General features: G+C 46.1%; 2 protein-coding genes across 3 annotated transcripts; both read left to right on the forward strand.

Moving 5' to 3' along the window:
* The first annotated feature begins 10,467 nt into the window (after positions 1–10,467).
* Positions 10,468–13,541, forward strand: LOC144102179 (uncharacterized). Its single transcript, XM_077635492.1, has 4 exons — positions 10,468–10,872; positions 11,741–11,950; positions 13,011–13,190; positions 13,486–13,541. The coding sequence occupies exons 1-4, from the start codon at positions 10,548–10,550 to the stop codon at positions 13,539–13,541; spliced, it is 771 nt and encodes a 256-aa protein (XP_077491618.1). The 5' UTR covers positions 10,468–10,547.
* Positions 13,542–14,052: 511 nt separating this feature from the next.
* Positions 14,053–20,568, forward strand: LOC144100101 (uncharacterized). 2 transcript variants are annotated; one of them, XM_077633140.1, is made up of 4 exons: positions 14,053–14,323; positions 16,559–16,670; positions 17,682–17,834; positions 20,286–20,568. In XM_077633140.1, exons 1-4 carry the CDS (start codon positions 14,069–14,071, stop codon positions 20,429–20,431), a joined length of 666 nt encoding a protein of 221 aa, XP_077489266.1. In that variant the 5' UTR covers positions 14,053–14,068; the 3' UTR covers positions 20,432–20,568. The 2 variants fall into 2 exon arrangements, with proteins under 2 accessions (XP_077489266.1, XP_077489265.1); XM_077633139.1 differs by lacking the exon at positions 20,286–20,568 and adding an exon at positions 18,838–19,049.
* Positions 20,569–20,607: the final 39 nt, after the last annotated feature.

A 20,607-nucleotide genomic window follows, 5' to 3' on the forward strand; every position in this document is an offset into this window, starting at 1 on the left:
CATTCGACGAGAATTAAAGCCAACATCGCTCTGAACACACGGTGGACCTGAAAAGAACATGACAGCGAATCTGACGGCGGCATGGTGGCGAACTTATTTGAAATATTCCTAAACTTGCTATCTAGCCAGAAAAAAACTACATCCCATCCGCCGAGTGGGATTCGAACCAACGGTGGCGAAAATAGCGTTCCATCATTTCCCGATGACTTGCAACAGTAGGCTGCCGCCGCAACTTTTCGCAGCGAGTATTAGCGAACGACGTCGAAGAGCCGGCGAGAGCATTTCAGTGTACTTTTTATTCTCCTGTCTCTACGCGACCGCGATAGTGACCATATCAACAATAAATGACAGCCCTATACTCTTATTTTTTTATTTTACTGTATCCTCTTATCATTACTACCGCGCTACCATTCCACAATGACCAGTGCTTTGACATCGTGTTGCCCTCAAAGCTGGACGAATGTCAGCGTCGGGATACCAACGAACTAACATGCCACGGGGGAACGTACGTAAAGTGAACCTATTATTATTATTAAATTATTAAATTGGTTTTGGGGGAAAGGAAATGGCACAGTATCTGTCTCACATACAGGCGGACGCCTGAACTGCCCCGTAAGAGAAGGGATAACGTAGGGGCCGAGAGAAGAAAGGAAGAAAGAGGTGCCGTATAGTGGAGGGCTCCGGAATGATTTCGACCACCTGGGGATCTTTAACGTGCGCTGACATCGCACAAAGTGAACCTAAAGGAGAGTATTATACTCTTAACGGGAGAGGCCATTCTGGCGCTACAATCGCTAAGCCACCAGGGAGCGCGGGGAAGTTAAGAGTTTTCTTTGGTCGTCGTCGTGGTTTCTTCGTTAATTCCTTTCTGCTTGACTGCATTCTTCCTTCAAAGCCTGTGTGTCCATCCAGCTGTCCTGGCGATGCAAGGTGGCAGTATAATAAACACCTAACGGTCGCCCCAGCAATGCGTATTACGTGTGAACGAGTGTCTGTGCTCTCACTCTTCCTCGCAGCCAGCTGCCTTCGCCAGAGTGCAACATGGGCCGTCCCCTGGTCTACCTGGGCAGCGTCCTGGGCCTGCTCTGCGCCGTCGGAGGCGTCGCCACGGCAACCTTCGTGCTCTCAGGAGGAGGACGCGGTCAGGAGTGCTCTCTTCATGTCTCCTATGTTGCTGTCGCCTAGACTCCCTATTCATCTATCCATTACTCACGTAGCAGAATCGCGTCCCGTGGCTTCTGTGCTGTTGCAAAAACCTGCAGATGGCTCAAGAGGCCATTGCTTCGCAAGAGTCTGGGGCTCACACTAGGACATCTGCAGTACCTAAGGTCGTTAGTATGTTGGTGGTGGTAGCAATGTTTTTTTTTAAATAATAAATTACAGCAAGGTGACTGCCACCCGTGCGAAGTGAGGCATGTTTATCTGACGCCTTATATGCGGCCAAAAGAAATAAAATGGTAGAAGATTGCGGAGAGAAGAGGGGACAACAGGAATAGGTGGAGCAGAAAACAAATTGTTTACGCTTCGCAAGTTGAAAAAGGCCCGGTACAAGGACATGCGATAACCTGTATATTTCCATATCTACAGCGCTAAAGACGGGAGAGAAGGAAAACACAAGTCACACAACAGAGCGCTGACTGACAAGTGACAACTGACTGACAAGAGTTGTCAGTCAGCGCACTGTTGTGTGACTTGTGTTTTCCTTCTGTTCCGTCTTTAGCGCTGTCGATATGGAAGTTAAAACCAACTCGCCTAGCATGCTGTACTGCGTATATTTGTCTACATCTTGTAGAGAGAAGACAGTCTATTACAACGTTAAATAGCACGTCGACGCAATCATGAATTGAAAGCGTGTCACTTGAGTCACCTTATCGCCCTATAATTTTTAATATTTAACAAACTGACATGAACAAACCAGCCAACAAGAACATTTTCCTTCAGTTTACCGCTTTCCTTATTTTTGCTTTTTCTTCCCGTTCTTTTTCCGATCGGCCAGTCGCCGCGGACGTCGACGCGATGGCAAGTCTCGACAGCGCAGGTAAGCAGAACAAGGATCTGCTAATCGTCAGGAACGCGAAGGAAGTACCAGAAAAATGTCGATGCTACGCTGTCCTCAGAAAAAGGAGTCCGCAAAGTTCGAAAAAAAAACCATATTTGTCACATGTTCTACTCTAAAAGCTTGCCACATATATGTGGTGTAGTATATCTCGGGTTTATTGGATATTAAAGTGAGGTGACTTAGTGCAGGAGCCCGATGACGCGTGTCGGCTCCGGGCGAGGGCCGGCAGTACACCCTCGAAGAAGGCACAGTGGAAGGCGCTTGGCGAGACGCTGGCCTCAACCCAGAGGCGGTCATGTGCGTTGCGGCATATGTCCGTGTCTGTCCTTGCCGCGCGGTTGCAACCATCGCTCGCATAACACACCCACACGCAACTCTTGTGCAGCACCAGAAAAAAGGTTGCCTTATGGGTGTAGCGTGCGAAAACAGGAGAGGTTGCTAATGTAATACGCGTCATCTAAGGTTATATCACCGGATACTGTAAAAATATGAGCCCAGTTTTCGCTTCCCATAACCTAAAGAGTAACAAAAGTCTTTGATGAACTTGGCGAAGCGAGCGCAGGCGATGTTGAATGGGCTGCATTTTTATCTTTCTGAACTCCTCCCTACTCACAAGGCCGCTTTGGTGGCACAACTACGCATTCATAGTTTAGCACGCATTTTTTTTTTTTGCGACTAATAAGATGTTCCTGCTTCCGCAGATTCTGACATGAATATCGAGCCCGTCGCCACAGCGAATGCCCCGGTTAACCCAGAGTCGATGCCTCCACCACAGCTAGGTTTGTACACACATCGAACGACCGTATTCATTGTTAGAAAATTCAGTATCCTACATAGCTTTCCCATAATCACAGTTTTTCTTTCCACCGTGACTAAGAATACCTCGTACACAGGGCACGCCTTGTAGAGTATGCTTCTCCGCACTATTATAATCAATGCGGCAGAGCACGCTTTGCGTGTTATAGAGCCTACCTCGGATTACCGTCGAATCTGGTGATACCAAACTGGAATGGGATCGCGACACAGTTTCATATATCAATACTTTGATATACAAGCAATAAGTAACTGCACCTACGCTAGTGATGCGCTTTTCTTAGCAGCGTGTTACGCATCGGCGCACAGCTCGAAAGGCGTTGATAGGCCTAACCTGATTACCACTGAAGCCTCCGTGGACGCTGCTTTGTAACTATCGATTTCCTGCCATAAGATGTCTAATACTGTTATTAGTACACTATAATAAGAATAATTCCTCATTAAAATTTAACTAAGGTTGGCTTCCGCAACGTCTTCGGCAGCGAAGGACGCCACGCAAGAACCGCCGCTAGGCTTTAGTTGTTTAAATTGGCTTCACCGCATGACAGTTAAGTGGAAGGAAAAACGAGTACAAGAGACCGAAGGACAACCCCAAGAAAACGTCACATTCACCTCGTCACGAGGCTTCACAGCGCTATAGCAGCCAGCAGGTGCCCAAGGATGCGCAGCCGACCAGACTCCGCTCGCGGAAAGTGATCGAAGAGAGTCGTTAGCAGAAGCTACACTTGCAGGGGTGCGGTGCGCAGTTCGGTATATCGAACGACTGGCTAAATTGTTCAATATGCACAACGCCACTTTCCTGTACTTTTACACATGGTTTCCGAGGCAATAATGTGTGTTATATATGGCCAATATTTCGAAATATCCGGGTTTGACATATCCAGAATTGATTTATTTCATTGCACGGAATTCTCAAACTGCAAGCAAGCGTATCTGGGTTCTTCTGACGTCATTATTGAATTTTTGTGTCTTTAGTACGAATAATCTTGGTGTACACATGTAGCGCTGCTGTATGGGCTACAGTTTTACGTAGACAAAAATAACCGATGCAAGCAATGTCGGTACATTTCCCTGGGGACTTACGCGGTAGCATAACGCGATAGCGTAACCTCTATCGTCGTAGGCGGCGTTGTGAGCGATAAATAGGGTGGCGTAGGGTGTCTTAGACGGCCACCCCCGGGGAAGCAACATAGGTGGGCTACCAGGTCACGTTACCTTTTGGGGCCATCACAACCTGCTCACGAGATTGTGAGGAAACTAACCACCCTGACAGGTGGCAGTTAAATTAATGATTGCGAGAGGCTGCTCGGTAAGAGCAACTGTGGCCGCACAAGCCCAACCGCTGCATGGGAACACCTGCGCGTCCTATTTTTTCGCGTCATATTCTTAAGGCGAAGCTTAGGTGTCCCACCCAATCTTGCAGCGATAGCTACATTACGGTAGCATTTCGAGCCTTCAGCGTGGCGGCGCCGCCACCCCGTCTGTCACGTGGTTGGTGACGTAGTGCGGAGCAGCTGCCGGCGGCGTGGATGATCACGTGGTTGGTCACGTGAGCAAGTTCCACTCAGCCAGCTGTAGCTACGCGTCACTCCAGGTTTAACCAGAGCTAAACCACCGCCATTTTTTTTTTGTGCTCGCTAAGTACCACAAAGTGTATGTTTGTTGTTCTCCATCAACATATTTTTCTTGTACAACTTGAACTAGCATTCAAAGAACATTTTTGTTGTATTGGGCGATACAGGATATGACTGGTCCTATATGCACGTCAAAGAAAAAAGAACTACTTGATCTAAAACGCAGGTAGGGCCGCTCCCAAGAGAGAAGAGTGGCCACCGCAACGCAAGAGCAGCGTCTCAACCACAGGTGAACAAGCACTGTCCTTCGATCAGGTCAAACCGCGAGATATCATGGGCTGAATCTACTTGAAACACTGTCCTCTTCTATACTTTGTTCTCCTTCAAAAGTCCGCATCTTTTAAATAATGAGCTCGTGATAATTGCACGCACGACTGAACAGCAATGCCTTTGAAGCAAAAAGTCCATTACGAAAATACTGCAACGTTCAATAGCTTTTATGTGCGTCATGTTTTCATTTATTTGTTTGTTTATATATTTATCTGTTTGGTTGTTTACTACAGACTGCGTTATGTGGTATGTGGTACGCTGGGCAGCTTGAACTTTATGCAAAGCGGCATGACATTTTTTTTCTGGTTCTTCCGCAGCTCCGCAGGACGATTACGATGAAGACGGCATGAATTTGGCTTACAGTGAGTCCGTTTTTCCTTATACACAGCAAGAGCCAAGGATAGCATATTTCGCAAAAAGCATGAAGAGTACGATGGTACTGCTGAACTTCTTTTTACATCCTTTCCGCTGGCTTAAAAGCGAAAAAGCGTGCTTGGTCACATAGGTGGCTTCTGGTGCTTCTTTAAACGTTGGGTCAGCTTACCCCTACGAACGAGTAGGCCTGCTTCATAAAGGTGCATACTACTCAGAACTCAGGCTGATAACATGCCATACCACGGAATGAAATATTGTTTTTTTTTCGAAAATTTGATGGACTTTTTTCTGTTGTTTAATTATTCCAGAATTCAGTTATCTGTTACTTGCCGAATATTATTTCCCACTGATGAATCATCTTTATTTTATGATATAATATGGTATTTCTCTACTGTCCTAAGTTACTTCAAGTTTACTTAGGCTTTGTCAACCCGAACATTTGGATGAGATTAGCAAGTTGGATTTGGGCAGGGCATGTGATGCAAAGGCAAGACAACCGCTGGTCCTTAAGGGTAACAGAGTGGATTCCAAGAGAAGGCAAGCGTAGGAGGGGGCGGCAGGAGGTTAGGTGGGCGGATGAGACTAGGAAGTTTGCGGGCATACGATGGCCCCAGCTGGCAAAGGACAGGGTTAATTGGAAAGGCATGGGAGAGACCTTTGCCCTGCAGTGGGTGTAGTCAGGCTGATGATGATGATTAACATACAAGAGGCATTAATTACTGGCAAAGCATTTATAGCTGTGGCTTGGAGAAGGAAATGCTATTGCCAGTAAGGAGAGTAATGAAAACGATAGATTGCTCGAACACAAACTCCAGAAGTGGAAGCGCATTTCTAAAAGGCGGGTTGCCAAGTTATCCTTGGGTTGTTGAGCAGGAGGGTGAAGCATCACGTTCTTAAGCAAGTAAGACACATGCACAGAGGAGCGATACCTCAAAGCCCACAACTGCCCTACTTAATCAAACTGTCTCATCATGCAGTTCATTTCTGCACTTCGTTAATTACCTCTTCTGAGTGAGTGTAACCTCTAATTTATAGCCAGCTGCAGGTGCGGCACGCGTCAAGAATATGTTGACCTTTCTCGGTTAAACGCGAATTTCCAAAAATGAATTTGGCATACTTTTATTGTACTTTTAATTACAATAAAAGTACGCTGAATTCAATTCAACCTCAAACTATATCACATTAACTCGCCAACCTTTCACCGCGACCCTACGGGCACACTCCTGTGCGTTACAAAAACCAGATGACTTGTAAATATCTCATGCCCAACTATTGTCAAAAAGCGCTCGCATGGAATAGAATCCATGTTATGGCGATATGCTGAAATTATTCGGGCGGAAGTAGTTTGCCCAACAGGCTGATTTTTTCTGAAATAAAGCCTCGCTTTGTACAAATTATATATCCTCTTGAAACATGAGATACATATTCTGATATTATTTTTTTAAAACAAATTAGGTTTATTTTAGTTGTAAAACACATAAAATATATTTTGGTGTGTTTTGAATCTTGGATTAATTGTGTGATAGGCAAAGTCCTGTATACAGAAAATTAAGAAATTTCTGAAGCACTCGGAAAAAGAGAAGCCTTGGTCACTCCTATAGGTGCTTATTTGTGTTGGTTACACCGTGACGAGTGCTGTGAGGTGCTTAGAACTTCTTTAATGCCTGTTGGAACACAAGTGAACTTTATTATGTTTATGCCCCCCCCACACACACACACACACAATGTAAACGCGCTTAAACTGACTCCCACCTCTTTAAGAGCTCCTAAATAGCAGGGAAGCTTTACGATTTTTACCCTACTGCATGGCAAAATAGTTACATTGGTTTTAAAATTGGCTGAAAAACAAGGTTTTTAGGACGCTAAACCTTATTCCATGGTTCCCGCTGCCATGATACCACCATTGAAGACATATTGAACAAATTTTTCATTAACTAGTCCAAGCAAGATATGTCTTAGGCTCGATTTTCAGCGTTAAGTCATGCAGGGACAATCCCTGCTCTCGATTTGACAGCTCTGCTGCACGTTTAAGGCTTCGCTACAAAATTTCAAGGTTCAAGCGTAAAATTACTGGCTGTCTTTCTTGTGCAGACGAAGAGGAAGACCTCCCCAGCGCTTACGAGATGCGAAGATACGGTACGAATGTCCATCATTTCTTCACTCGTGTTTTACTGCTTCTATTTCACATGAGCTATCTTACACATTGGTTTATTCTTAGCTGCAAACCTGGCCTTATATTACCGCAGACTGCTCGTTAGTTTTTGTGTCAGCAGGCACAATAACAAACAATGGGACGTGTGATATATAGTTATATAATTAGAGCTTCGAAAAGTTGGCCTGCGTCGCTTCATTGAATGAGCACTAAAGCCAATTCCATCCAGCTGCTGTCCTCATTAAAAATTATCTGATTCTTTTTGGCTATGCTGATTTTTGTCCCATAGCAAGAGAGGAATTTATCGGCGCGAAAAAACTGGATTTAAAAATCTTCGCTCCAGTCGATTTTGCCGAAAATGACGGGTTTTATTTCGAGCAGAAAAGCAGTATAGCATGGCCTCCGAGATCAGCAAGGAAAATCTGTCGACACACACATTCTGCTTCTGAAACTGGCTGCTGGTGGCGGCACCTGTATTTGGTTTCCAGCTTTTCTAGCAATAAAAGCTTCATTTTCAGTTATAATGGTCTCTTTTTTCTTATCAATTTAGGCAAACTTCTGTTTGTACTTATTGCCCCCTGAACAACTGATGTGCTTCACACATATGCTTGCAAACGCCGAGAAGATGAAGTACTGCAGAAAAATAATTCATTCCTTCCACGTCATGCCCGTCTCTGTCAGTTGTTTTCTGAACTCTGTGCTCTGTACAAGCTTTCATTAGCATTTTTTTTGTTTGCTTCATCCTACACAGCTGATGAGCTGATGCGGCATTCCAACGGTGAGTCGCATCCGCTCGTTTAGACACAGCGGGGCTTTAATTTTTACTTGTCCGTCTTGTTTATGAAGTGTAGCAGCACAGAGTGGTGTGTTAAAGCTCTGCCACTTCCTTCGTAACTCCTCCTCGTGCATAAACATAGGCAAACTGCAAAACTTGAGTCTTATACAGGCAAAAAATTGACAGGCGTGTTATTAGTACCAACAAAGATACAGCACCACATGAAGTAACAATACATCTAATTGCTTCTCGAAAGTCCCCCGCCACTTTGTTGCTTATCCTTAAACTTCAAAGCATCTAAGCTTGCCATCGCATGCGCATATTGAGCGTCGGGCTAGGTACAGTGTCACGTGCTGGAAGTGACGTGCAGCAAGTGATGTAAAAAGTAACAATCTTAATTGTAGGTACCTTGCCAACTTTTGCCATCCAATAAGAAAACGAACATTGAACTTTTGCCATGCAATAAGAAAACGAACATTGTCTCGTGAGTACATTTAAGCTTCCCATCTGTTATGGTATGATTAGACTGCGCAGGCAGATTTTATGTACCCACAAAATTTCTCAAAGGGCGTCACCTCTGCTGCTTTTACCGACTTAATTGTAGGGGTCTGCGAACAGCGATTTCTCTAAAACCATGATATAATACTAATAGCGTAACTAAAAACCGAATCAATACGAATCGAATAGTGATAAATCCGAATTGAATATTTTAATGACCGATCGCAACTTGTGTGAATGCTCGTACAAAGCAGACAGTCGTGTGAAACTGGAAAGCGCTTGTGAAGGCGTTCCGTGACGGTACTGTAACTTATGGAATTACACCTATAGCTGTTAAACCTTTATTGTCTTGTGCTGCCCGAGAGCACCAGCTGAAATTTTGTTTTTGATTTTTCATACTTATAAGGCCCTTTGAACTTTTTAAAATGAGAAAAACAAACAAATGGCTGCGCTCACTTCGTTTTGTTAAAAAGACGCACTGAATGAGGTGGTTCACTGGCCATTGCACGATGGCGAGAAAGGTGAGCGACGAGTGGTTGTTACCATGGCAGCAGTAAATTCCGCAACCACAAATATTTTATTTTGATCACTTCAGAAGAGAACAAAGAAACTGAATACTGCATCTATAGAACTTAAAGTACAGTTTCTATCCTGCTTGAGATAACGAGATCAAAGGGAAGCTCCTCACTGTGCAGTTACAAATAAAGCTGTTTTTTTCTGACACCTCATTTATGCTCATGAATTGTAAATTATTGCCTAAGGTTTCAGCTGCTTGAACAGCAAGGAAAAGTTCTGGACAACACACGCTTAAAAACTCGTATACCCTGATCTCCCCTAGATGGCTGCAACACGAGGCCAGTTTATTAACTCTAGGACCACCACGTTATACGTATAACATGTCCAGCATTCTTGGACAAACATTTTAGAAATTGGAATACTGTAAGCTTTGTAAGCTACTGTTATGGAAATATTGAAGGTAATGGTTCATTGTTCCGATGTGTAGATAAATATTTCTCTTATAGTTTTTCCATCGCTCGCATTGAGCAGTTAAATTGACTGCCATAAAAAACCAGTGCAAAACATATTTGACCATAGCAAAAACGTTAATAGGAAAAAAATGCAAGCCTGTCGAGAGGAGATCTGCAGATATATTGATGGTTATATAGTAAAATCTTACAATATATGTAAAAATTGCGTTCATAAACTCCCGTTAAAAAATGTTTCGTTCAGAATTGCTTTTGTGGAAAAATTACCTTTTTGCTATTGAAGATCGAAGAAAAGAAAAACTAGCACCGCATCTCAGTAATGAGGTGGACAAGAGCAACGTATGAGCCGTGGCCTCCAAGATCAGGCATCAAGGCAGGGTTTGCTGAAACTGCTTCAGTCCTGCCATGTCTTCTAATCCTGAAGGCCATGTATGAATGAGCCTTATGAACACCGTCAAACCTATGAACCGCACCGCGGTGCTGAACCAATCCTTCCAAGTGGTGTTGCTATATATGCTTCAGGAACGCTACCACCCGAGCATACCAATTGCGGCGGCATCATACACGGCGTCAGTGTGGACTCTCATTTTGGAAGTTGAACAAAAATATGGCTGGCCTGATTCGATTTTTGCACCAATTATTCGCAAACACGGGGACATATTCGACTCGGTTTGAATAATTTTTAATGTGACCTATTTGATTCATTTGACGAATGGAATAAGAGGATATTCAATTAACTTATCGAAATTTTTCAATTTTCGCACATCCCTAGCTTAACGTCTGACCCTGCCCGTTATAATTGTAACATCTAGAATTACTGAGGGAGCCATGAGTCACATTAGTAGACGTGATATCAAGCTCACCGATGCCCAGCGCCATTGGTCGGCGCCGCAGCCAATCACAGTCTAGTCAGTACGATTCGGGTGCTGAATGCTAGAATATAGCTCGAATAACACCTCTGTTACTGCAGTTTCTTCGTACACTGATGGCAGAAAATGTAGGGGTTGCCTGCCTTTACTTTGTGCATTTTCTTTCTTATTCTTTCCTCACAGATTTCGCCAAGTTTCGAACAACACCAGCGCCGCCTCCGTCAACAGTGACCAGCACAGAGCCGATGAAAGCAACCGCGTTGGGGCGCTTTCCACCCATCTGGCGCGACCGGCCGGCAACAACGATCAGCCTTGGCACCACGCCACTTCAAGAAGCGACCACGGAAAGAAGCTCGCTGTCCACCAGGTGGCATTCCTACAACGGTGCCCTCTACGAAATGCGACAGGACCCCACTGCTTCTCAAGGTCGAATGAGCGGTGGTAATTACCTTAGCCCCGCTGCCAACTTGTATATAGCATTCAGCGTGAGATCATGAGTGGCCTTCTCCACCGTGATACTGTTTTCCACTGCAAGTTGTTGAATGATGTTCACCGACTCATGTTGTCCGCATCGTTGCGTTCTAAGAAACTAAGATTTCCGAAACATCGTCATTGATTTGCAGATTGACTGTACATTCTTCTTTAACTGTTATTGCCCCTTCAGACGAAATTTATTTCAATGCTTGCCTACTCTTCATCGAATTGTTAATGAATATTATAGTTTTCATTCGTGGAAGGTTAACTGTGGGCTAGCAGGCATGCCATAGTGAAGCGTACAGGTTAAGTTTCCGCTTTGTACCTAGCCGAAATTGCAGTACACGAGCATTGTGACAGTTTATAAGAAGCACTGCAACCAAAAACGCTACTGAACAGATCGCATTTAGTATATTTTAAGCACAATCAACCAAGTAGCTGAGGAAGATAACCAAAAGCTTCATCAGCATATAGTTAATTGTTGTGCAGGTAGTGGGCCTGTACCAGCCCTTAACGAATTACCTCTGAACAAAAAAATATGAAAAAAAGCCTTGCTTTGGCCGGTAACCTGCAATTTCTGCCTTTTGATTTGTTATCCTGCCCCAGTCCGGCAGCCACTCTTCAAGCGTTCAACACAAAAGATTATATTGACGGGAGCACGAACTCTAACAGTGAACAGAAAGAAAACACAAAAATATGCGGTGATTGAAATTACGACACAACGCAAACACTGCAATTATTAACAAGCCCCGTTGCCCTTTCAAACCTCTTTTATTCTCGCCCAGAACGTTCTAGAGCAAATAAGACATCATACGTCCTAAACATTTCTCTCCAGAGACGGAAGGGCCCCTCCCCAACTTCGAAGCCGTGAGCATGCCTCGTTCTACCGGATTCGAGCAGACACAGTCCAAGGCGAAGTCACGAGGCAACGGGATCAAGGTCATCGAGTCGGGTGGAATCGGCAGCGGCACCACCAGCAGCAGCACTGACGGCCGCCGTAGAGGTCTGCTGGCCCTGCCCTTGCCCACCAAGGTGTACGGTCCAGGTGAGACATTTTACTGTGTATAGCAAGACCACACGTCGGTTGCAAATTCGGGGTTTACGTCGATCGAGCTACAATGATAGTAACCCGAGGCAACTAAACGCAATGTTATCGGCGTGCGTCACAGCAGAGAGGACACCGAGAGGGGAAGCTGCCTCTCTTTCTTTACTACATCTGTGCAATGAAAGGTGAGATGAGGAAAAGGAGAAGGATGCATGCTCACCGACAAAGCGTACACATCCATGCACTAAATGTCAACAAATTGTCTCCTAACCGTGCACACTTCAACTGCTGCAGCAACAGGCGAAAAGCTCTGACCCATGTCGCAGATGACCCCAGCATTCGAGAAAGGTCTGCTGTCCAGCTAGCTCAAGCCCATCTGCAGGGCATCAGCTAGGGCACTTAATCGTCAATAGAAGTAGATGGTATGTGCCTTAAGGTTTCGTCGCAACCATAGGTGTCACAAGCCGGGCTGAATGTCATGCCATTGAATTGGCATTTGTAGATTTGGTCCCAGCTCCAAGAAAACGCAAAATTTACTCCGTTTCTTCAACAAAGCTAGAGAAGAGGCGCAGCAAATCTGGCGGCGGCGGCGGTGTCATGGCCGAAAAAATCCCCGGAGAATCAGCCTAGGTCACGTGACTTTGTGGCATTGTCACAACCTGCCCACCGAATTCTGAGCAAACTTCCAATCGTGGCAGGTTGCAGTTAAATTAATGATTGGTCAGGACAGGTTGCTCGGGAAGAGCAACCTAGGTTGCACAAGCCCCACAGATGATAGCACCTGCCCTCGCAGGGCTGTGGTGCATCGCTTAAGCGCTGCACCACTGCACCAGGAGTGGTATGAGGACTCCCAGCGACCTTTGAATGTAAATTAGACAATTACTAATTGCGCATTTACAGGCATTAACCAATTAATGCTGTTGCATCATAGTTAAGGTGGAGCTTAAGTGTCCCCTCCAATATTTTTTAACTGTCAAAGGTAATTGGATGTTCTCAGTGTCCCTGTAAAGCATGTGTGCCTGCGTGTGTATGGTTACGTGTACGTCCTCCTCTCCTTCAGGGCCCCGCTCCCTGCTGTGCCTGGTGGCGGGCGGTGGAGTGCGTCGCGGCCCTCCTCTGAGAGAGTGCTCTCACCTGGTGTTGGGGGATCAGGTGCTCGACCTGCAGCATAGGGTCATCAAGCCGGCCTGGAGGGGTAACGCGCACCTGCTTTGTCTCACTATGCCATACTTAGCCAGCTGTAAAACACCTCAGGCCATAACCGCACTATTTCGTCACCGTACCAAATTTTTATTTATTGCCAACAGTTGAATTCACCCATTAATTACGCGTTCAACGTGAAGGTGTCTGCACCGAATCATTAGTAGCTCCAATGTTATGCAGTGTCTACTTTTCATTGACCAGCAAGCGTATCGAAGACCTCATCGAAAACTTGCCAGTTGTTGAGCATATGTTACTTCGACGACTGTCTCGTACTTGCTAATCTGAGCCACAAACGTAAAATAAAGGCAGTTGCCATGAAAATCCTTATGTAGTCACAAATCCTTCCAGTGGCCTGCAGCTCACTTTGGAGCTCTCCAAGCAAGGGTGATTTCAGTTCTTGTACCTGATACCACCATTTTCTTTAGCGGCTTTCTTCATCGTTTCTTCCTGAAGAAATGTCGACTCTTGCCGAATAAACGTACACTTTTCTCCTTCACAAAACTGAGCATAACATCCTCTATACACCGGCTAGGACATATATGTACCACTAGTGAGCCGCATACTTAAGTGCCAGCATCCCAGAACATTCTGTCAGTATCTTCCATTCTCTCTTGAATGCCCATTATTAGCCATACAGTCACCACATTACCCCTACTCACCCCCTAGTTCATGGAGTGCTTGGCTCGCCTCGGAACACCTGCAAGAACAACAAGCCCTCGCGTAGGAATTCTCGCAGCCAACTTACAGCTGCCAAGCTGAGCAATAAAGTGTATTCTCTCTTTCTCTGTCAACTTTGCATCGTCTGGCTATAGGGTAATGAGCTTCGGGCCAACTTTTGCACGTTTCCTTTTATCAAGTATCTCCCTTCCCCATTACCATCGCCCCGCAGCGTCTGGCAACCGCGACCCTCTCCCCATGACATCGGCCGCGGTGGCCGAGCAGGTGCGCGCCCTTCGCATGGAGGCTGCTCCGGGCATCCGGGTGCTGGTCGGCCTGCGCTCGCTGGACGTGGAGAACTCCTACCTGCGCCTGTGGACGAGCCGCTCGGGGCTGGCCTCCACGGCCAACCTGGCCTACGAGTGGCTGCGCCGCACTGGACTGGACGGCATCGCCCTCACCAACCTTGTCGTGGGCCGACACACCGTCGACGTATACGTCCAGTTCCTCAAGGTGGGCGATATCGCGGAAGGAGATGGAGAATGTCCCACAAGTGTTAGGAGGCTGCGGGTGGCTGGCAATTTTTGCCATTGGTTCAACCTGGCTTAAACTAACCTAAAGACTGTTTGAGACCATTACGGTGGCAGCGAAAAGATATTGCATTATACAAAATGAATCAGCCATGCTATGACCAGTTCAACGGATAATTATTGTTTTAATTCGGCACAGAAAATAAATCAAACAAAATGAAGCAAACTGCTCTTCGCGTACACCACTAGGCATTTACAAAGCCTTTTGCTCTTGTTCCTATTTCTGTCTAGGAGGGAAAGAAATTAGGCCAAATGTAAGGCAAGATTGTAAAACTAGTTTAGAGCATGTTTTTGTCGGTTGCCGGTCACATTAAGCTGCCTTCAGATCCCAGGCCATATGATTGGAGGCCAGAAAACGGGTTTTGACTAACCTGACTGAAATTACAAGAAAGTAGTGGGTATAGTAGCGGCATGTGACATGAAGTCAGACAATCGACACCCTATACATGAGAAACAGTGTGCATATATGACTGGACAAGAAGGTTCACCATTCCTGGCAGAGTTTCAAGTGGCAAGAGCAAGTTGGGATATTCACAAATATATGCTGATCACGCATGGCCCTGGACAGAGGTAACTAGCAATCGCCACAAAAGGCTTCTATCCTTTGCGGGTTGCAGAAATCTGGAAGCCAGGTTTCCTGCACAAGTGCGCTCTTTCACCATGGCCACCGGACCGGTTTTGGGGAAGAAATTCTGCAGTCTGCAGTTCTGCAGGGAGACATATTTGTCACCATGCTTTGGGAACTATTAACGCATGCAGGGCATACGACTTACAATAAAAATCTCCAGCGCTGCACTCAACTTCTAACTGCTGGAGAAGGTGTGCCGCCATAGTGAAGTGTTTGCTTTGCTGGCAAGCTCACCTCCATATTCCTGCAACCTGTGTCAGTGGCCCCGAGGATGCAGCTCATGGAGGCCTCACGAACAGGAAAATTCAGCAGAGTACTTAGCTGGCTTTAACTATACACCGTATATTCTGCACGTCAAAGAAGGCACAGCTGGGTGTCTTCAGAAACCATATTGACCTGACGCAAAATGGCACTGATGTAGCAAAGCAAGTGCGAAGCCTTTGAGGCAACACCTGAAAAAGGTGTTCATGCATGCAATGTGCATTGATATAAACATTGCCACTATCCTCAGATAAGTCAAAGAGCGGAAAACTCTTTCGATATTGAGAAATCCCTAGAAATGTCACGTAATAAGCATTAACAAAATGCTGGCCACTCAAGACTCGCAAAACCCGCCAAAGCGACAGAAGATCGCTACATCGAATAGATCCGTAATAAGCCGCCTTTTCTCCTCTGTTTATTCAACGTATAGCGACTGCGGGCGCTTTTCCGCGAGGACTACCTGATCGTGTTTGGCTTCTTCCACCGCGAGAGCCACGAGCACGACGACGAATACACCGAGGCCGCCCTTCGTACCATTGCCAGGTAATGAACACGCAGAGAATTAACGAAGATGGTTAACATGTACATGAATACGAGCGTGCATGAATATGTTCCAGCTCCTTTGCACTCTTCATGATATACTGAGGCCACAAAATGTAGTTACGCTCGAATGCGTCAATCCAGCGAGAGCTCCTCGCGTGCGCTGTTTAGGCCAATTTCAATTTGATTCTTACTGCACTGTTTTAACCTGGTAGCGTTAAAGAGCTCGTGTCACAGGAAATCCAGTGTCATTGTCGGTGTTATTGACTGTCAGCGAAAAATCCACGAAAAATCCCCAGAGAAGCAACCTAGGAGGAAAGTGACCCACCACGGTCACTTGATCATACGGCTCACAATCCGGTGGGCAGGTCGTGATGACGCCATATGGTCACGTGACCATATGGCATCATCACAACCTGCCCACTGGATTGTGAGTAAACTGTGCACCGTGGTATGTGGCGGTTAAATTAATGGTTGGTAAATTAATGGAGGTTGCTGATCGCAGAAGCCCCACCAATGGCAGCACCTGCCACCCCAGGGCAGTGGCACATTGCTTAACCGCTGCACCACTGTACCAGGAGTGGTATGAGGACTCCCTGGGATCTATGAATGCTATGTAGAGGATTACTAATTCCGCATATATGTTAACCCATAGATATTGCATCATTCCCCCGAAGGTGAAGCTTAAGTGTTGCCTAATCTTCATTCGGTGACGGATATGCAATGCAGGCTGTGCAGCTTCACTGTCTTCGAGTCGCACGACGTGAGACCTCGGCCGTGCCGCTCATTCGTGCTCAACGCCCTGGGCTCTTACCGGAACGCCATCTCGAACGACACCATCGTGAGTGGGCCCACATTTACATAACCTACCAGCTGGTCGCACTTCCATACGGTCAACAGAGGAAAAGTGCAGTATTTCCACCTGTAACCGCGCAGTTGCAGCCCTACTGGAAAACAGATACCACCGCGGCAAAACGCTCCTGTGCATCTAGCAAAGAAATATTTTAATACTGTATACTACGATTCCAGCAATCATATAGACATATATGGACTCATAGTACAGCTAATAAGAACCATCGATCCAGTTGTGTAGCCTAATCGGTTTCTGTACTTCTAATAAGACACTGTAATTTGAATATCCAACTGGGAGGCTAAATTGCAATGCCCAATTTTAATATCCAGTTGAAAACTCCATTTGGAAGCTGATGATTTTCTAGACTAGGATCTGTAACACTGCAAAGCGATTTCATTATGTTTCTTTAAAAAGATGTTTGCATCTTAATCTTCTGAATTTTTTTCACCATTTCTACCATCACTTGAGTCATCATTAAACGAGATAACGCCGCTCAGCAGACAAGGGCCACTGTCATGCATGCTTGCCTGCGGCCTGCCTGTAGCTGCCTCTTGAGTTGGGTGTCAGCAGTACAAGCCTTCCAATTTAGAGCCGCAATTTGACCTCCAAATTGGAATATCAACCCAATTCCAACTGGAGCTACAAATTCGTTCCAAGCACACAGCCAGAAATTTCGTGGTACAAAACTCCTAGTGGAAGACAATTCTGGGGTCCAATCATTTCTTATTAGACTGAGCAGGCATCCCAATTGAACATTACCATTAGAGCTTCTATTTCGTTCCAAAAACACAACTGGGGAACATTTTCCCCTTGGAAAGTCCCTAATAGTGTTTTTTTTTCTTTAATGGAGGGCTCCAACCTAATTTCGAGCACTTGGGGTTCTTGAACGTGTACACACGTCGCATAATTGGAAAAAAGAAACCCGTTGTCATTGGTCAGAAGGCGGCCACACAATGCTTTGCAGTCACAAAGCGAACAATCACGTGACACGGATTGCAGGCTTCCTCGGTGGCCAAAATCCGGCACCTCGAACTACCGACGGACCATACGTGCGTGTCCCTAAGCCTGGCTGTGATGCGGTTCCTCCTGTACGACCAACCAAGGCGGCTCGGCCAGATATGCCACAACTACTTCCCCGAGTCATACCCGATGGTGCGTCAAGCAGCTCATACAACTTCCCCAAGCTAAACACCGGGGACAAATTTAAGCTCTTCTGTATCGAAAGAGTACAGTGTTTTAGTTGCAAAGGGAATTCTTTCAATTCAAAACATGACTGTATCAGCCAGAAAAGGTTAAAGATATGACTACAGGTGTCGACGTCATCGACAATCTTCGCTGCAAACTGCGGTCATGTCAAACACAACCACCAGGCCCAGATTTCGCAGTTGTTTGTCTGCCCGAAACCAAGCTCAATGACCGTAAAGTTGCTCGGGAAGACCAACCTGGGCCTCACAAGCCCCACCGGTGGCAGCACCTGCCATCGAAGGGTAGTGCGCCAAGAGTGGTATGAGGACTCCCAGCTGTCTATGAATGTAAAGTACAGAATGACCAAGATTATAGTGAACTAGTTCACTGTACAAAATTCTGCATACATGGGCATTAACGCTATTGCGTCATACCATTAAGGCGGAGCTTGGGTCCAATTCCACCGATGCTTGTCTGTAGCCTGCCTGGCTTTGAAAATCGAGCCCCGAGCCGAAACAGAACTGAACAGAAGTGCTAGTACACCTAATTCGCATTTCACACTAAATCGTCCGCCATTTCATTTCACCTCAATCTCTGACGCTAAGCTATAGCTAGGCTACACTCCTATTGACTTGCAAACGGTCATTACCAAGTTCTTTTTGGCTTTGATAACCTTGATGTCCCGAAGTTAGAATCTTATATTTGGCGGAAAAAAATTATTAAATTTCACTCTAATTTTCTCAGCAGTTAGTGCATCCTATTCTGCCAAACAGCCAGAATGAGCCGTAAAATCAATTTTTATTTTACTAAGATGAAAAACGGGATGAGTTAAGGCGAACACAATGTGTGCAGCGTTACTTATCCTTCCAAGGCAGAGGAGCTACCTGAAGGGCTTACAGTTAGCTCTCATCTTTAGATGAGCACCGCGTGACGCCATAGTGGCCGTATCACAACACCCTGTGCCCCGCAGCACTGCCGCGAGTGGACTCAGGTGAGGTACGAGCGCGGCGCCGAGGCCAACACTGCGCTTGTGCACCGACGGCCGATCGCCGTCGCAGAGATATTGGACAGCTTCGACAACGAGACCACCCTTGCCAACAAGGTGTGTATGCCGCGCACCATGCACAGGCATGAGCAAGAGGTATGACCGTCAATTACTAGTCACTAGAGTCGAATACAACTTAAGTCTGCAGTGAAGCTCCACCCACATTCAGGACTGCCACGCATTGTTTCTTCACGACAATACAGTAGTACGTTGTTAAAACTTTTTTTGTTATCTAAACAAACAGCTAGTCACAAGAAAAAAAATTATAAGCTCTAAAATTTTGTTACCTGGCTTGTTCAATATAGTGCAACATAAAAAAGTTGACTTCGTTTACTATTGCGATTGGCCAGCGGGAGTAATACACTACGCCGCGGATTGTGGCCCAGTGTTAGCAACTGATGTCTTTTTTAAGTTGTATCCTACTATAGAAACCTTTAGCACAGCGCGCGCCACCACCGCTTAACGCATGCTGTCAGCACGCATGCACACAGCTCCCCGAGGGCACAAGATGACTTTAGGCACCCGGAACTATCTGCGCATGCACAATGGCGGTGAGTGATGTGCGCTTTACTAAAGGCCTCCGAAGTGTTTCAAAGAGGCTCTTTCTGCTAAAAAAAGTAGTGTTTTCAGCCAATTCTCACAATACTAATCCTTGTAAAGGCCTTAAATGGATAGACAGATGATCCAGATCGACAACGTATGTATGGCTCTGCACTGCAGCAATTCCCTTCTGGGGACAAGAAGGACGCGTAGTAAAAGGCAGCGCAAAATGGTAAGGAAGCCGTGACAGTGTGGAATTAGCTGGAGGAGCTAGGCCTTTGATATGCACTCTTGCAGCACAATCCAATTTTCTCCCTTAATTACTGCTGGAATATCAAATCGAGTTTCTTCTCTAATCACTGATGCCCTCACTCTGCATTCACCATTTTCATTCATATCTCGCCCTTGTGCTGGCAGTGGTCAAGCTTTCAAAGTTTCCCGCCTTTGTTTGTCATATCTCCATCGGGAGTATATAGTAAGTTATAGTAAGTAACACCTCCTTGTAGGTATATAACGTATACAAATTCCTGTGTGGGGTAGGCAAGATGGTGGCTGCCTGGATATAAATCTCTCTGCCATCAATTTATTTCTTGACAATATTAACATTGCGAAGGACAATGAAAACGAGCTGAAAGGAAAGACCATCGCAAAAAAGCACTGATCGAGGAGCGCGCCACTTTTCGATGTCACGGTGCATGGTGTGCATCTGCATTTCTATCTCGCCCCCTTATTAACTACATTCATGCTTTCCTTCGAGTCTTGGTTCAGGTGTTGCACCGAAAGTGAACAAGGTACCGCGCCTTTCCTTTCTTCATAACCTCCTCCTTTTCCAGGTGTCGGCGCTGGTGCAACGCTCGGAGGTGTCCTGTGTGGCCGTCTACAATGTCGAGATGGACGACGCCACGGGCGTCTGCGAGACCGAGACACCTTACTCGAGGCTCGGCGCCGTGGCAACTGCGCTACGCGGCGCCACGCTTAAGAAATCCACCATAACGACAGCAGCGCCCACTAGGCGCACAAAACCCGTAACTACTAGCGCCACCCCGCCGTCGCCTATGATGGCAGCGGCACCGCGCCGGCGCAAAGTTCTCAAACGAGTCTCTAAGGCCGTCAGAAGACGACGCCACTGGCTGCAACGAGTGCATCGACAGCAGC

The sequence above is a fragment of the Amblyomma americanum genome, chromosome 8, assembly GCF_052857255.1.
Source record: "Amblyomma americanum isolate KBUSLIRL-KWMA chromosome 8, ASM5285725v1, whole genome shotgun sequence".
Classification (NCBI taxonomy): Eukaryota; Metazoa; Arthropoda; class Arachnida; order Ixodida; family Ixodidae; genus Amblyomma; species Amblyomma americanum.

Excerpts from the sequence above, each read along its gene's own strand:
- LOC144100101 (XM_077633139.1), top strand. The coding sequence starts at position 14,069 with ATGACATCGGCCGCGGTGGCCGAGCAGGTGCGCGCCCTTCGCATGGAG. Across the intron at positions 14,324-16,558 it reads TATACGTCCAGTTCCTCAAG|GCTGTGCAGCTTCACTGTCT; the intron begins GTGGGCGATATC and ends TATGCAATGCAG. Across the intron at positions 17,835-18,837 it reads TCCCCGAGTCATACCCGATG|CACTGCCGCGAGTGGACTCA; the intron begins GTGCGTCAAGCA and ends TGTGCCCCGCAG.
- LOC144102179 (XM_077635492.1), top strand. The coding sequence starts at position 10,548 with ATGGCAGAAAATGTAGGGGTTGCCTGCCTTTACTTTGTGCATTTTCTT. Across the intron at positions 11,951-13,010 it reads CACCAAGGTGTACGGTCCAG|GGCCCCGCTCCCTGCTGTGC; the intron begins GTGAGACATTTT and ends CCTCTCCTTCAG. Across the intron at positions 13,191-13,485 it reads TATGCCATACTTAGCCAGCT|TCACAAATCCTTCCAGTGGC; the intron begins GTAAAACACCTC and ends ATCCTTATGTAG.